The sequence below is a fragment of the Benincasa hispida genome, chromosome 11 (assembly GCF_009727055.1).
Source record: "Benincasa hispida cultivar B227 chromosome 11, ASM972705v1, whole genome shotgun sequence".
Lineage (NCBI taxonomy): Eukaryota > Viridiplantae > Streptophyta > Magnoliopsida > Cucurbitales > Cucurbitaceae > Benincasa > Benincasa hispida.
Window position 1 is genome coordinate 34,297,874 of NC_052359.1, and position 18,168 is coordinate 34,316,041.

General features: G+C 35.6%; 2 protein-coding genes across 3 annotated transcripts; one reads left to right on the top strand and one right to left on the bottom strand.

The window, feature by feature from the left end:
- The first annotated feature begins 8,677 nt into the window (after positions 1–8,677).
- LOC120092125 (bifunctional protein FolD 2) lies at positions 8,678–11,762 on the top strand. Of its 2 annotated transcripts, XM_039050338.1 has the most exons (6): positions 8,678–8,799; positions 8,911–9,026; positions 9,149–9,332; positions 9,908–10,065; positions 10,242–10,454; positions 11,329–11,762. In XM_039050338.1, the coding sequence occupies exons 2-6, from the start codon at positions 8,913–8,915 to the stop codon at positions 11,557–11,559; spliced, it is 900 nt and encodes a 299-aa protein (XP_038906266.1). In that variant the 5' UTR covers positions 8,678–8,799; positions 8,911–8,912; the 3' UTR covers positions 11,560–11,762. The 2 variants fall into 2 exon arrangements, with proteins under 2 accessions (XP_038906266.1, XP_038906265.1); XM_039050337.1 differs by having other exon boundaries at positions 8,716–9,026.
- A 792-nt stretch (positions 11,763–12,554) lies between these two features.
- Positions 12,555–13,127, bottom strand: LOC120090674 (tabersonine-19-hydroxy-O-acetyltransferase-like). The gene has a single exon (XM_039048391.1). It carries the CDS (start codon positions 13,125–13,127, stop codon positions 12,555–12,557), a length of 573 nt encoding a protein of 190 aa, XP_038904319.1.
- Between the last annotated feature and the right edge of the window lie 5,041 nt (positions 13,128–18,168).

Below are 18,168 nucleotides of genomic sequence, written 5' to 3' on the forward strand. Positions count from 1 at the left end.
TATGATGAAAGGGATATACTTCCACCACCAACACACTTCTACAAGTCCATAGAAGTCTTCTATATATACCATCTACTCATTTCTTCATTCTCTAATGTGGGATAAGTGAAAGGTGCTACTCTCATGTGCCTTTAAGGGCCTTGGGACTAAAGTGTATGTGGGTCATTCCCAGCAGTCCCCCACGAATGACCTACAAGCACAGGAAAAATGACAGAAAGAAGAAGATGATTCTGAGCAGTGGAATGATAAGAAACTTAAGCATGAATATCTTGCAATTTGAATTAATGCATAGTGAAGTGGGGCATCAACTACATTCACAAAGGTGAGTTACCTCTTAAACTTTTATGAATTTTGGTTGAGATCATTCGCCCTGACCCAAACACGTTTCAATCCCTTTAATTTCTTTCTTGATTCTCCGATAAAATCATGCATATAAAGCCATTTGGGCTATTCACATAGAATCTTGTGTCATCATGAAAACTCTAGAAAGAGACCCTCAAACTCTTTTATAGAAGGCAGCCCACACCTTCAATTTCACGTTAGATGCTTCATCAAGTCTATCACAATAAACCACTCAAAACTGAGTTATGAAGACTTTAGAGATTATTCATCAAATCTATTGCAATAGACCACCCAACATAAAGGGTTATGGATCATTCACAAATTATCCATCAAGTCAATCGCAATAGACCACCCAAAATAAAGGGCTATAAATCACACTAAGGATTTGAGTCCCATACTAGTTGAAGACTCTAGGATTACTCTCCTGTTAGGTTATTGGTAAGAGGATCTGCTAAATTTCTATCAGTCCTTGCATACTTTAAGGAGATAATTCCTTCCTTCAACAGTTGTTTCATAGCTCTATGTCTCAGGTGAATAGGCCTTCTTTTGCCATTATACACACTATTCTTGGTAAGACCCATGGTAGCCTATAAATCACAATGCAGAGATACTAGTACATAAGCCCCCCACAGTGGCACGTCTCCTAATAGACTTCTTAGCCACTCTACTTATTTTCCAGCTAGATCAGGTGCTATAAACCTTGACTCCATGGTGGATCGTGTTATACAGGTATGTTTAGTCGATTTCTCTAAATAGCTCATCCACCTAGTATAAATACATATCTGCTAGTGGAACTTACTTCAGTGTTATTTGTTACTAGTTTGCATCACAATATCCTTCTAAATCACAATATCCTTCTAATACTATAGGAGAATGATTGAAATGTAGATAAAATCCATTGTACTTGAGGTACCTTAGCAAATGACGAAGTGTTGCCCATGAAGGAACTCTAAATCTAGAGAACTAGTGAGCGGAAGCGGATCATTCTAAACTCTATTGAGAAATAACATATACATTTACAGTTTAACAGAAACGATAATGCATAAAGACTAAATTACAACATGTTACTTTAAAATAAATACAAAGAGACCGAGTATAATACCTTTGAAGAACTCTTTCTTCACGTATTTCCCTCAATTAAACTCCAACACGTCCAAACAAGAACTCGAACGCAACGATCATAATAGCTAATAACACAACCTGGAAAAACCTCGATCACTATCGAGTACAACTTGATCCTCGGTCCTTGAAAAAAACTCGACACCACCACAAAGGTACCTTGATATTCTCGGTATGAGAATCCAGGAGTTATAAGCTCTGTATGACTTTGGATAGAGAAATGGAGGAAGTGAACGATCGAGTATGCGACAGAAAAAGGAAGTCTATCATATAGACTTGGTACTCGATCGTGTAGTAAGAAGAAGCCTATCATATAGACTTGCTACTCGATCGTGTAGCAATGAGTAACTATCTTATAGAATACTCAATGCCTATCATTTACTCTCTCTACAAGTAATCTGATTACTTGATGCTTATAGCATGTGTTTTTACAAAATTAAAATTATTTTCATCTTTATCCAACAGTTAGCCATAAAATATAAAAACTCTCCCACTCAAGTCGGTTATTGGAGAAAAATAATATTAATTATCTCAAAATTAATATATTATAAATAAATACTATACTAACTTATCATATTATATTTATAACCTATAGTTTTAATATTTCATCATATGAAACACATAAACCGTAGTTGTTTTTCTCTTTTATGGCATTTAATATAAATCATATTTATATTAATTCCTCGAATCAAATAATGTATCAAATACATTATATCAATTATAACACATATAATTGAATCAATTTAATTATATCATATATAATCAAATTTCCACTTGTTAATTTGAACACTTCAAACGAACCCAAAATCTGATTCTCAACTTGAACCCATTGAGCTACCAAAGGGATCTTATAGACCTGTAGCTTGAAGCTCAAACGATATGTGAATAACTGAATAAACTCTTTAATCACAATATCCACCATTCGTTAACTGTCGGGCACTCCACTAAAGACTGACATTTGCATTCTTCACACTACATATATATTTATGTGTCCATATAACCAATCAATAGTGCGATGACCCTTCACAAATCACTCGTAAGTATAGTTGGGCCAATTTACCCTTTTTTTCCTATAGTTACATCTAACTTCTTAAGTACTACTGATTCATCTAATGAACAATAAGTCATAATCTCACTATGACTGAGTTCTCTCTTCCCAAGAGAGGGTGTGTCCACTACGTTCAAGACCCGAAATCAGCCCTTAAGGGAGCAATTTATCTATTTACCCCTGCTTCAGGAAAGAAGTGAATTCCATCTTGTGTAGCTGAATTCCCAACTCCCTAATCAGACAAATCCCCAAAATGGTAGGCTTGTTGAGTTAGCAATCTGGCCCACTCTCACCCATACAAATCAAAGGACCGCTCTCATAGGTAGGAGTTTCCAACTCACTCAAGATTCAGGTAGTGTCACCTATGGTCATCCTAGTGAAATGTAAGTCTCAATTATCAATGGCATTATAAAAAGACTAATCATTTCGTGGTCTGGTCTTATACAAACTCTTTGTGTAGGATACCCCCGCTCGCATGTCTCCACATGAATAATTAGAATCAGACTATTTGTAGCACTTTATAACACTTGTAACATCTAGAAAACGGATTGTATCCGTAATATCACCAGGATAAGGTATCCCTCCTTATCCATCTACTACAGACCATTTAGGTTATTAATTTAAACAAGATCCACCTGTATGTCTCTACATGCTTATTTAAATTTACATAAAATAACTACGGATCTTAGTTTATTAGATTGAGTAAATGCTTATAAAATAACACTTATTTTATTAAATAACAATATGTTTATAGAGTTTACAAACTACGAGACTACCAGGAGCTTTAGGACACCATTCCCAACAGTCCATGATCCTTATCATGATTATGAGTGTATCTATTCAGTCTACTCGCAATGCAATATCGGGCCTAGTATAGTTCATTAAAAACATAACACTACTAATAATTTTTGCATATTCAGGTTGAAAGACACATTCACCCTTAGTCTTCTTAAGACTCATACTAGGACTATAGGGTGTTTTTATAAGTGTAACATCAAAACTGTCAAATCTCTTTAACAAATTTTCAATATAGTGTAGTTGACATAAAGAGAAACCATTTCTTATCTTAACACCAAGTATCACGTCAGCTTCACCTAAATCTTTCATTTCAAATTGTGAGGATAGAAATAACTTTGTTCCATTAATTATATCTATATTTGTACTAAAGATCAACATATCATCAACATACAAACATATAATTACACAATCAGTTCTAAATGACTTTAAGTAAACACAAGTATCAGAATGGTTTACCTTAAAACCATTGTTTACCAAAGTGTTGTTAAATTTTGCATACCATTTTCAGACCATAAAAAGACTTTGTAAATTTACAAACCTTATTTTCTAGACAAGCAATAATAAAGCCTTCAGGTTGTGTCATATATATTTTCTCTTCTAAGTCCCATTGAGGAACTGATGTATTAGAAGGCCACGTATCGCAACATAGGCTACCAAAGCTCTAATAGTAGCTATTTTAGTCATAGGTGAATAAGTATCAAAATAGTCTATGCTTTACTTTTTGTGTATCCCACAACCACTAGTCTAGCCTTAAACTTATCTATTGTACCATAAGGTCTCATTTTCTTCTTAAAGATTCATTTACACCTAATGGGTTTATTTCCTTTAGGTAGTTCCACTAATTTCCATGTTTGATTCATAACTAAAGAATCTATTTCACTCTTAATTGTCGCTTTCCAAAACCTAGAATCCACTGAGCTTAAAGATTCTTGATAGGTTTTTGGATGATTACTATTAAGTACATGCAAGCAAATTGGTTGTCTATTCTATCTGAATTTTCAACTAGAAAGGTAATTAGAAAATCAAGTCCAAAATCCTTACTAACCCTTTTTCTTTTACTTCTTCTACACTCTAATTCAAGTGTGTTATTAAGGCTAGAAAGAGGGAGTTCATATATTTGATTGATGCTTGAAGTACTAGTAGATTGATCATTGAATGAATTATCTACTGATTTATCACCAATTAATCATGGAAAAACATACTAAAAAATACTAGCATCTCTATATTCACATAACAAATTATCAGTAAAACACATAAACTTATATTCAACATTATTATTTGCATAACAAATTGGGCATCTATTGTTTTCAGATACATTAATTAAATACAAATTTTTAAGCCTTTTAATTGATGCAACATTCACATGTCCTAATCTACCATGCCACACATCAAGTGATTCAACTACATAAGTAAAATGAGAGGCATTTTCATTCATAAAAATAGGAGGAGAAATAACATTCAGAAAAAACATACCATTAAACAGATATCCTTAACAACAAAGTCACCATTTTTTGTGATGATAACCTTGTCAACTTCCAACACAATCCTACGCACCGCTTTGTTCAACAGACTCCCTAAAACCAAATTCCTATGCAAAGAATGAACATGTAGTACATCACCAAGGGATAGAGTTTTCCTAGAAGTAAGTTTCAATAAAATCTTCCCTTTCCCAAGAACACCCGTAATTGCTGATTTTTCCATGGAAACACATTTGCCATTATCGATGTCCTGCAAGTTATAGAAAAGATCCTGGTTTGAGCAGAAATTCCTTGATGCACCAGTGTCCAAGATCCAATTATACTTGTTCTCCGCTAGATTTCCCTTCATGATCACTGCATGATATTGTTCTTGACAATGTTGACCTGTGAGACTAGTTTAGCAGTAGCAGAATTTTAATCTGGTCTTCCCTTTCACTGGGTGCGCTGGTAGGATTTATGTTCGGGTTTCCCACAGACATAACAAATCACTTTGGATTTCTCTATTCGTCCACCAGCGGCCTTAGACTGACCCTTCTTCCACGATGTCTTTGATTTTTGTCCTTTTGTCTTTGAACCTGTCTTTCACATTTGAAGATTTAAGAAGGTTATCATTAACCGAAATAATAGATAAAAAATTCAACTAATTTTTATGGCTATTCACCTCTTTAGTGTGCATGTGACCAATCAACTTCTGCAGTGTCAGATATTTCATTTTGTGCTTCAGGTGGTTACGGTAGACACTCTAAGATGGTGGAAATTTTTCAAGCAACACATTTGCTTGAAGAATCTTGCACATATTCATGCATTCAGAAAAAAACATTGGACACTAAATTTTCGTACTTGTAAAATTGCTCCATCACCAGTTTGTCATCCAACAGTTGGAACTGCAACCACTTGTCGATTACGTATTTTCTTCTACTTGCGTCGTTGCCTCCATATCTGGATTTTAGGGTATTTCAAATAACTTTTGTAGGTTTTTGGATGACGAACAGACCCAATAAAGAATCTGTAATGTGGTTGAGCATATGGTCATAAACAATTTTGTTTTCCTCTTGAACTTATCAACTTCCATGGTGCGAACTGGATCACTAGCAACTTCCTTGGAGGTTGTCGGATCAGTGATGGCAATAACATTCTTGGAAGATGTTGGATCTTGCATGACAGTAGTATCCTTGGATTTTTCAGGGTTGTCCATGGTGAGAACGTAGTCCACCTTCAACTGTCCAAATAAGATTAGCAACTTTTGGGACCAGTAGCGGTAATTGGCTCTATTTAACAGTTCCAACTTAGACAGATCTGGAAGAACTTTTCCAGATTTGATAGACATAGGTACTAATTTTCTTTGAAATTTTTAGTCGCCGATAGATCCGGAAGTGGAAACCACTGCCTTGAAAGTAAATTCGGCACAAACGTGGTACGAGTTGTTCTTATCGGTTGCTCTCAAAGGTTAACACAACACCCCCTTCAGACATGTAGTCGTTGAACGGAGGGTTGGAATCACAGTGAGAGAAGTGTTTTCTCAAAATCAGATGAAAAGATCGGTGAAGAAGGGAAAACAGAAAAAGGGATGCAAATCATTAATTTCCAAATCTGAGAACCCTAGTTTTGTAAAGCTATCAGGAAGAAGAAGATCAATTGTCATAAACATTTAGAAAAAATAAATTCAAATCTGGAAAAATAATTGCATCATTAAAAACCCTAAACGTTTTTATTTTTAAAATATTTTTTTCCAGAAAACATAGTTACCCAAACACACTTTTATAGGTCCTTAAAAATGGATGGCAATGATAATGCGCATATGGTGAAAGGGTTATACTTCCACTACCAACACACTTTTGCAAGTCAATAAAAGTTGTCTACCCATTCCTTAATTCTCCAATGTGGGACAAGTGAAAGGTGCTACTCCCATGTGCCTTTGTGGGCCTTGGGCCTAAAGTGTATGTGGGTCATTCCCAACACAAAGGTGTAGCAATAATGATAAGTATGGATCAATCCATAGGAAAGGGCAAGATATAATTTCATTGAGTCAATTTGCTAGTTATAACAGAAAATGGAGGAATTTAGTGTGGAAAGAGTGATAAGTTGCATGAAAATAAAAGAAAGCAGATAAACGTAACCTAGGATTGGAAATTCTAGTTATGAGAGCAAGAAAGGATTCCAAAACAATTTCAACCATTGAGTTCTCTTGACTAACATACACTTGATTTTATATGTGCACAATGATTACTTGGCGTAATCAACTCATTGACGCTACAGACAGCCAACTTATTGGGTTAAATCAAGCAAGCACCCTAATTATTAATTAAAGCCTAAGCTCTAATTAGACTATATGCTTTAATCCTATTGGATTCAAAAGCATCAATCTAAAACTAAAGATAAGTGTATTAAGATTAAGGGTTCCATTGTGTGATTAATCAATTAGGTATCCCAACTAATTAACCGAATTATCTATTAATCTAGGTTTTGCATGCATTTAAGGTTTATAGTTAGACCACATTCCTAGCATACATAATTCAACCCTTACTATTTGAGTGATTTAAGCTATACGAACAAGAAGGAACGCACAAGCCTATAATCCATTAGCTAAGACATACATCCAATGGGAGGGGTGTCAATCCATTCAAGAACATACATCTAAATAAGAACAAGAATAAAAGAAACATATATTAAAATGCATTGAATCAATAAGAGATATCTCACAAAATTTACATGGATTCCTTGCTCCAAAAACTAGAAAAACCCACTTACCACCACAATCCATAGGCAAAATGGAGAGGATGAGCTTCAATGTTCAAATACAACCCAAAAATACAAAATTCTAAGGTAAAGAAGCTAGAAAGACAATGGAGGAAGAAGAAATTTCAGCAACTCCTTGGCCTCCATGAAAAACTAGCCTGAACCACCCTAAAATGAAAAGTAGGATTTATAAAAGACACGATGGCATTGCAATGCCGAGAGGTAGTGTTGCGACCCTCCGCTTTATTTGGCTCTCTATGGTCAGCACCGTGTCGCAGCATCACCCACGCTCATCTGCGTTCCATCAAAATGTCTGGAGTGCCACGAGGCTATTGCACTTCATCGCTTAGCCCGCCTTCTGGAATTTGTGTCGAGCATGACATTGGGCGATTTTGTGGCACCAGACCTCCTTGTGGCATTTTTGTCCTTTTGTATCATTTGAAGCTTCGTGTGTTCGATAATACTCTCAATAGCTTTAAATTAACCCCAAATGACCTGTAACGCTCTAGAATGCATGATTTACTTGAGTTTCTACAAAAATACATAATTAAGCACATTAAACATAACAATCAAGTGAGATTAGATGCATAAAATTAGCTCTTTTCGAGAACTAACAATACATTAGGTTGAGTGTTGGTTTAGTTTTTACGATTTGAGCTTTGGAATTAAATTGTTCTAGATTTTAAATTTTGATTAATAATGAATTAACTTCTTTCTTTATGAATTTTCAATAAGATTTTTTTTCTACTAAAATCTTAAATTAAAATTATGAAAAAATAAGTGTTAGTGTTCATATTCAAACTTTCATGGTAAAAAAATGATATTTTTAGTATGGAGTAAATGTGTTCACATTTTAGACTGTCACGGTAAAAAATGATTTTCTTTTTTGAGTATAAGGTATATGATCATTTTTTAAGTCAATACAATATATAGTTCTTTGACTTTCTTATTTCATATGAGATTATATAGTAATTGGAAGAGGATTAAACAATTTGACTTTCATTAGTGTTAGAATGTCACCATTAAATAAAAGCTCTTCCATGAAGAACAACGCTAACTGGCCACCTTGTATTTGTATGGTTTTAGTTTTTGTAATTTCTATATTTTTTAAATGAATTCTGATTGTTTTCCACGTGTCTCTTTTTTTTTTTTTTCTTTGCCTATAAAGTGAAATCATTTTCGGATCTGACAGACGGACCCATTTCTTTCGGACCACAGTCGATCGCGCAAATCCAAGCCCATCAGATTCCTTTCGACCAATTTCATGGTTGCAACTCAGTGAGTACACAAATCAATTCTTCTCAATCTCAGCTCATCCATTACTCTGAGCCATTGCCACTGATACCATCAATCCAGAAGTGGTAACCATTTTCGCCTTGTCACCTGCAGAAATGGCGTCCGAATCCGATCACAAAGCTACAATAATCGACGGCAAAGCAATCGCACAGACTGTCAGATCTGAAATCGCCGAGGAAGTGAACAAACTCTCTGACAAATATGGAAAGGTTTAGTTTCCTGTGCTCGAGCGATATTCTCACAATTTCGATTTACTCTTGTACGAAATTCTGCGTTATATCTGTCTGATTTTAGCATCTTTCTTGTTTCATATGGTGTGGGATTTGTGAAGGTTCCAGGACTGGCGGTGGTGATTGTGGGGAATAGAAAGGATTCGCTGACCTACGTAACTATGAAGAGAAAGGCTTGCGGGGAAGTAGGAATCAAGTCCTTTGAGATTGATCTTCCTGAGCAAGTGTCTGAAGCTGAATTGATCGGCAAGGTCCATGAGCTGAATGCCAATCCTGAAGTACATGGTTAATCTCTTTTTGTACTTCTATACTTAGGATATCTTCGAATTTTAGTGCTACAGTTCAAATTTGATGGAGCCTGTACTGTCTTCGAAATAGTATAGTGAAGATGTTTTCTGATAGATAATCGTTTCTTGGATTCATTTTCCCGATTTGTGAATCTGTGATAAATGTTAATTAGAGGTTTTTACCTTTCTAAAATCATGTAGTTCATTCCAGATGACTTTTGAAGGTGGTGCATTTTAAGAAAAAGTACCCCTTTAGTGCTTCTAGAAACACAAGTATTTTAAGTGTTTTTATAAATCTTCAAAACTTAAAACTTGTCTGTGTCTAAATATTTTAAAAGCTACTCCAATGGTCCAAAACTACTTTTTTAAAGTATTAAAAGTAGTCAATCTGAAAACAATTTAGTGGTGAAAGACATCAATTACCAGTTGATGGTTAGATCCTCCACCTCACAATTACTGAAAAAAGTGTTCTAAAAGTAATTTACCGTTAATGTGTGATATTGGAGTTTTTCATTTTGATCCTTTTTTTCTTTTTAATGCTTAGAATTTTGAAAATCTTCGTTTATTTGTCAGGGATATTGGTTCAGCTTCCTTTGCCAAACCACATAAATGAAGAAAAAGTTCTATCTGAAATCAGCATTGATAAGGATGTAGATGGCTTTCATCCTCTGAACATTGGGAAGCTTGCAATGAAAGGCAGAGATCCCTTATTTCTACCTTGCACTCCAAAGGCAATAATGAATGTTTTATAAGCCTTAGAAAATCATCATCTCATTCTTGATAGATCTCTTTCAGCTAGAAGAGCAATAGATCCTTGTTTATCTATGTTCAAGATTTGGTTTTATGCAGATCTTTGCTCAGGAAACGGCAATTCAATTTCTAGACTGAGATATCGTTTTATGTTCAGGGGTGTCTTGAGCTGCTGTCACGAAGCGGAATAAGCATCAGGGGAAAGAAGGCAGTTGTTATGGGGCGAAGCAACATAGTTGGATTACCAGTTTCATTGTTGCTTCTTAAAGCAGATGCAACCGTGACAATTGTCCATTCACGTTCTGTCGATCCAGAAAGTATTATCCGCGAAGCTGACATTGTAATCGCTGCAGCAGGACAGGCACAAATGGTATGCTTTGGCTATACAATCACGATGTTTTCTCCTTCCGCTTTACTTTTATCTGAATATCTGTTTCACTTCACAGAGAGTATCAAATTTGGTCCCCAAGTTTACCCGAGATAAAACAATGTTAGGAAATATGTTTATACTAGAATAGTACTGGACAAAAGAAAAGGTCAGATCGATAGGTTTAACTAAAACTTGTCTTTGAAATTAAAAATTTTGTTCTATATAATTCATGTTGTTAACTAAATAATGACACATTTAGGGGAACAATATTAAGTGACATGATCTATGAAAACGATTTAGTGTGTTGCTTCAATGATTTTATTTTATACAGATATCTACATTCTTATATCATCTATCTCCCCCCAATAGAAATTCTACCTCATTATTTACTGAACAATGTTAACTCAAAGTTAAAGAAAGATAGTTGAGAGAATAAGCAAGCACAATCATCAAAGTTGGTACTTCAAACTAGAAAAGTACATTCAGAGACCTAAATCTTTGCCATATGCATATGCATGATGGAACCATAATTGCAAAAGCATTAAGAAATAAGGCATGGACATGCAGGCCAGTGATATCTGCTAGTGGGGAATTTGATTTAGTTTTGCTAGAGACAATGACCCTCGATGTGTATCTCCACAACGGTATACGATTGTCCTCTTTGGACATAAACCTTAATGGCTTTACTTTTAGTTTCACCCGAAAAGAGACTCATACCAATGAAAATAGTTATCTTTGGTAACGTACGTTTATTATCCCCTTATATAGTCAATGTGGGACTTTGGTTGCATTTTCAACAAGTTTGCTTGTTGAAACACAACTAATGATAGTCGACTTACCGGTGTACATGGTTGTATTGTTTGGTTGATGTTAGATCAAGGGAAGTTGGATCAAACCAGGTGCTGCAGTCATCGATGTCGGTACAAATGCAGTTGATGATCCAACCAAGAAGTCGGGCTACCGGCTGGTCGGGGATGTAGATTTTAAGGAAGCTTGTAAAGTAGCTGGTTGGATAACTCCTGTTCCTGGTGGCGTTGGCCCTATGACTGTTGCCATGCTGCTTAGGAATACTCTGGATGGGGCTAAGCGTGTGATCGAGCAGTGAAGAAATAAATACCTCAGCTTGTTACGGATCCTTGTCGGACTTTTCCAGAGTAATTTCAAAATAAACGGTACATTTTTGTTTTGTGCAATCCTTTCGTACTGATGTAGTAGTTTCCTTTTTCCTTTAATTATAGAAGATTGTGGAGTAATTGAAATCAATTTGCATTCATAATACATTATAAAATCCATCTTAATTTAGGGGAATTTTGTAAGGATGATCCATTTTGAAGAGTTGAAATGAAAAAAGACAACTTTTTAGAAACTTAAGTCTTTTATAACCTTTTATTTGTGTCATCACACGGTGAAATTATTGTAACAACCTTGCAATGCACGCATGGTGGTCCGATGCTAGTTTCTTTTTATTCATGTTCACTCTCGTTGACTCGACACTTGCACTTGCTTTCACTTTCTTTGCACTTGCTTTCACTTTCTTTCTTGTTATTCATTTTTTATTCTTGTTCTGTATATCTTAAATTTGAACAAAAATATTACGTTTCATTTTTCCTTTCTTGTTTTTTCATCTCCAACTTTCTCTATAACGGAGTGAGTAAGAATTCTTTTAACAAGTTCAAGAGCAAGAATAACTGTGTCGAGTCATCAAGAGCAATAGCGATCAGGATTATTGAGATGGGAGAGAGTAAGTAGCAAGATTCGAGTGTCGCTAGCCACCATGTATGCTTCGAAGGGTTACAATAATTTCACAATGTGATGAAGACAAAGAAACTTAATGTTCTAAATGACAATCTTTTTCCATGTGAAGTAAGTCGGTCATTTGCTTGGGAAACTTAAATTAATTCTGACTTTAGAAACCTAAGTTTGATAGACGAGCCACCATTGCCTTTAATATAGTTACATTCCAACATCTATAAATATACTTCCTTTTCAATACCAACATAATCATCGTGATTATCTATCGATCTATATCTCAGTACATGATAAAAGGACAAGACTCATCTTAAAAGTCGATGATTTGATTTCCTTCCGACATGGACACACCTAGTGAAAACATTTGAGCTGGAGTTTGAGTTCACAAAATGAGAGAAGCTCTTGATTTTGCTCAAACACTTCCGTTTCCTTCTTCTCTAAGCTCACCATGGCTTCAATCCCCACACCATCTCTGGCATCCATCAACAAAATCATATTCTTCCATGGAAACTCAGCAGGTACAGTGATCCATACAGGCTTCCCCCATCCAAAGTCCACATTATAAACAGGAAATTTGCACCAGCTCGTACATGTTACAAAGTATAATCCCCTGGATTTCTCATCCTCTCCATTGATTCTTTGACATGTAATTTTTTGAAGCAAACCCCATTGTTCAGCTCTGTAATTTTTTGGGAAGGTTTTGCAGAACTCTTCAAGGTTCGTCTTCATGTCATCCACTAAGTTCTGTAGCTCCATTTCTCTCTGCTCCGGCTTTGTCGATGATGCTATGAAGAATGAGATTATGTTTCCTGATAATGTCACCGGCAATTGCGGATCCACTCTGTTACGCAGGTTGATGTACTGCAGAAGACTTGTCGCCGGCACACTACCTTTGATAGAAGAAATTAGCAGAAAAGATTTCATTAATCTATTTTTTAAATTATTTTTCACTAAATATTCACTCAATGTCTATTAATTAATTTAAAATATTTATGAAATAGTGATTTAAAAATAGTGAACCTAAATTTATTATATTTCTTTAATTATTTTTAAATTAACTAGTAGACATAAATATTAAAGATTGAAAGTGAGTGTTTAGTCAAAATCGAGATTAAAAGCGTAAAATTTTGAAATCTAGGATCGAAATTAAAATAGAACTCAAATTCAAAGGTAATATTATAATATTTTGAAATTTAGGGATTAAATTGAAATCAAACTCAAAACTTACTAAAAGTTTTTAACTTAGACACCAGATGGAAAGACCTAAAATTGGGATTGAAGATATTGTCTCCAAAGTCATTTATCGCTCTAAAAGTTTTTCTTCTTCTCCTTCATCTTCCTCCTCCTCCTCTCAATCTAATTTTGAAGTATTTTTATTTTATAAGAAATATTTTGGTACTTTGTTTAAAAAATACTTCAAACTAATTTCCAAAGTTTCCTTAATGCACTTAGAAAAAAGTTAAAAAAATTCTCTTATATTGTTTTTTTTCTATAGACGGTTACTATTTTGTCTCAAAAATAGTACTAAGCTTTCAAAAGTTTCAAATAGTTGTTAAAAAAGTTTTTAAAAAAATACTATTATTGTTGGTGCATATATAGATAGAAATCATTAGTACCTCATTTAAAAAATACCACATAACTTTCACAAATGACATCAATACCTTCAACCTTAAAAAAGTTTTACAAACTGTTCATACCGTTATTATATGTATGAAACAGTTTGCTCCATCACCTTTTCTCCGTTTCCTCTCTATCTTCCTTTTATGTTATCTATGGCCTCTTAAATATTTTTTTTTTTTTTTTTTTTGTGACATTCCAAACTTTTAGATAATTTTAAATTAATTATCTCGAATTATTTTGGATTATATTGTGGTTTAAAATTGAATTAATATGATAAGATAATTAATTTAATATATCTTGTAAAAGATTTGGAATTTTGGTTTGAAATGCTACCATATATGCATTAGAAGCTACAATTTAGGCTAATGAGTAGATTTTTCTTATTTTTTCATCTTGTGTATATTTATATGTATTCTTCTAGGTATCAAAGCCCTATAATTTTATCTTGTTTAGCTCAGTCGTCATCCCTGCCTTTTGTCGTCACTATCGATTGTCGTCCAACTCTTGTGATGGACCAAATTGCACACCCTACCCAGATTCGTTTGTGACGCTTGTGCCTACTCCTGGATTGCCCTGCTCGCACATCGTTATGCCTTCTCAGATTCGTGCATGTTGCTGCACCTACTTCTAGATTTGGTCTTCATCTTAGATCTGGTTGTTCGTGTAACCTTTAACATTTCTTACGACAAGTAACATCCTCCAAATCCTCTACCTTCACAGCCCCTTCAAATAATTCTTGGGTTCTTGATTCTACTTGTTTGTAATCACATGACTTCCAACGTTTTCTTTACGTCTTCCTCAACTCCTGCTCTATCACTTTCCTTTTCATGCTACTAATAGAAAATCATATGGTTATATCCCATGTTGGTACCGTTGTCATACCTGACTTAAATCTCCCAAATACCCATCATGTTCCTCTTTTGATCTTTAACCTTGCCTCTATTGATCAACTCTGTGATTTTTGTTTTAATTGTTTTCTTTTTCATTAATAGTTGTCAGGTTTAGGATCAATAATAGTTGGTAGAAATACAAGTTATTGTAGCATTTTATTTAGAATTGTGAAGGCTAACAAGTAAAATATGCGGTGATAATACTAAGAATTCATGTGAAAAGTGAGCTTGCGTCGATCAGCATGGGAAATCTATGCTAACCCAATATTATGCGTTATTCTGCGTCAAAATGTCTATTTTTGTAGCTATCGCAAGAATCGATCGCATGCGGTGAATCCTAGACCATCGCAAAGTTGATCGCATGCATTCATTGCATGGAAGTTGTGGCTACAGAGTAATAACCATGTTAAAAAGGTGATCGCAAGGTTGGTGGAATGCGATGGTACTTCGAAAAACAAGCATGAACGCATACCTTGGGAGTATCAAAAAAATGATGTTGACATTTCACCTACCTCGCCGAAAGTGGTCGAGATTCAGAGCGGGACCACCAATGCTGTCGTCATTTGAGCTCTATAAATAGAGCCGTAGAGCCCAAATTCAAGGCAACCGAGCTTCTCCCTTACGACAAATCCTTGTGATCACATTTGAGAGCGTGAACAAGACATTCTTTGAGAGTTCTTCATTCCTTCAACCCATTCCGAGTGACAACCGGAGCTTTGTTGAAGATAGATCTCGAGAGAGACTACTCCACCACCCATCCATGGCACCACTGGCAGCCTTGACATACATCTGATGGAAGCAAGAGATTGCTTACATCTAGCCCTCTACCTCTCTTCTTATCTCTGTATTGTATTACATTTTTTGGCTTAAGACATTAAAACATTTTGTAATCAATGCATCTCTTTATTTCCTTCGACACCATCTTCATTATCTTCTTCTTTTTGATCCATTATTTTCATTGCAACGAACTAAGTAAAGATCACAAGTGTTATAGCATACTCAATAATTGCATAGAGATATGAAACATGTAGCAACCCATTAAGAGGTGTGCGTTGTGCGAGTATAGTGAGTTAATCCTCTTTGCTTAGTGTGGCGAGCTAGGATTACCCTTGCGATCAAACTTAAGTTTACGGTGAATTTATCCCTTCCATCATTCAATTTATTTTTTTTCATACATCTTATTACGCGTTAATAGTTGTCGCGTCTCTACCAATTCTCATAGTCATACTTTCATTACTCGATCTGTTTAGTTAGGAGTAGGAGTAGCGCATAATCTTTTAACTTCCTCATTCTTTTATTCATCGTCTCAAACACATTGCTTCGCAACATTTATTTACAAGTCCCTGAGTTTGACCTCGGATCACCCCGAGAAACTTTCGATCTCATTATACTTGGCGAGAAAGCAAGAAAACTTGTGATAGGAACAAATGATCATCACATACACGATTCACACATATTCTTTAGTTCAACGCATGATCATCGACGGATGAAGATCAATGCATATCATAAGATGCACGCATATTTACTCTCCATTTTCCACCCATCAAGTTTTTGACACCGTTGCCAAAGACTTGGCAGCTAATAGTTTGTGAAGTTTTGTGTTTTCACAGGCACCTTTTTTTATCATGGGTGTATTATAGCTTGTGCGACCAAGTTGCAAACAATATTTGAGTGAAGTGATGCACCGAGAGCCAATATTTACTCCAATATAGAAAGGCTATCCATCGCATGAGCTGAAAGCAGTCTTAGGCGCGTGTCAACCATCATGCTGCCATCAAATGCTGGAAGCTCCAATGGTCAAGACGAGTCTCTTGACCTAAGCAGTTAAGATCAATCTTCTGCATGAAAAACTCTTTACGGTGGCTTCACTCCAATTTCTCCAGGGACGTCTTCTACGCTATCTTTACTTTGCTTTCCTAGTTAACATTAGTTTATTTATTTGATTATTTTCATTTTGGATTTGCTACTGCTTTCTTGGATGTGGTGTGCGTTCGCTCCGTGTGGATGTGATAATAATTCCTCTCGGAGCGTGGTTTCAACGGAAGAATCCTCTCAATCATTCAATGCATGGCTATGACCGCATGAATTTTAAAGTATGGTCGCAATTGTTATTCTGCTCGAAGGTTCTTTTCTTGTTATCTTTTATGCATTATCCTTCTGAAATTCTCTTTTGTCTGCTTGCCTAACTTTGCGTTGAAAGATTAGCACCCATGGCAGTACTTATCATTCACTCCATCCACTAACTAAATGTTGCAAGGCTCACCTCACTTAATAGCTTCTTCAAGGTTTGACAGTCTAAGTTTTATCATGTGCAAACCTCTGCTCAAACATCTATTACCGCATTCCTGAACTAGTTTGATTTTAGCTTTTCGGCAAGAGCACTGCCACTTTCTAAGTTTGGAGGTGGCAGTGGTTCGAGCAAATGCGTCCATCACATTGCGATGCTAAAAAAAAATCATAATAAAAACTCCACTGTCAGCGCAAAGGGGAAACCCATGCTGATAAGAGTTAAAGTTGTGAAAGACACTTACCCATAGTTGGATACTTCGCATGACACCCGTGCAAGTAAGCCAAAACGAAAGTAAGCGACCAAGATCAACGCATAAGAATAACTCCTCTATCTGGTGCAACCCAAATAAGCTAAGGCAAGAGTCGAGTTGAATATGGCACACAACCGAAGTTGGATACCTGCATGACACCCGTGGGGGCAAGCCAAAACGAAGAGCGTAACCAGGTTCAACGCCTCAAACTAATAATGTATCACAAAGCTTTGAATTGTCTTAAATGAACGCATTGTAAAAAGTTAAACGCAAAGTTTCCAGAAATGGGTAAAAAGGTTTTTGAGCAGAGGCTTACCAGATTTAAACTTAGAAGATATCTCTTTGAAGAAGTAGCCAAAATTGAGGAAAGCATTGCTACCAAGGTTAGAGGTACGAGTGAATTATATTTTGAAAAGCTGGTCATCACAAAGGAAAAGCCAGAGGGTGAATTTTGAATTTCCTAAGTATAAGACATATTTGAGGACAAGCATGATTCTAAGTTTGGAGGTATGATAGCCGGTAGAAATACAAGTTATTGTAGCCTTTTATTTAGAATTGTGAGGGCTAACAAGTATAATATATGGTGATAATACTAAGAATTCATGTGAAAAGTGAGTTTGCGTCGATTAGCATGGGAAATCTCTGCTAACCCAATATTATGCATTATTCTGCGTCAAAATGTCTATTTTTGTAGCTATCGCAGAAATTGATCACATGCGGTGAATCCCAGACCATCGCAAAGTTGATAACGCATTCAGGTTGGGGCTATAGAGTAATAACCATGATAGAAGGATGATCGCAAGGTTGGTGGAATGCGATGGTACTTCGGAAAACAAGCATGAATGCATACCTTAGGAGTACCAAAAAGATGATGTTGACATTTCACCTACCGCGTCGAAAGTGGCAGTGATTCAG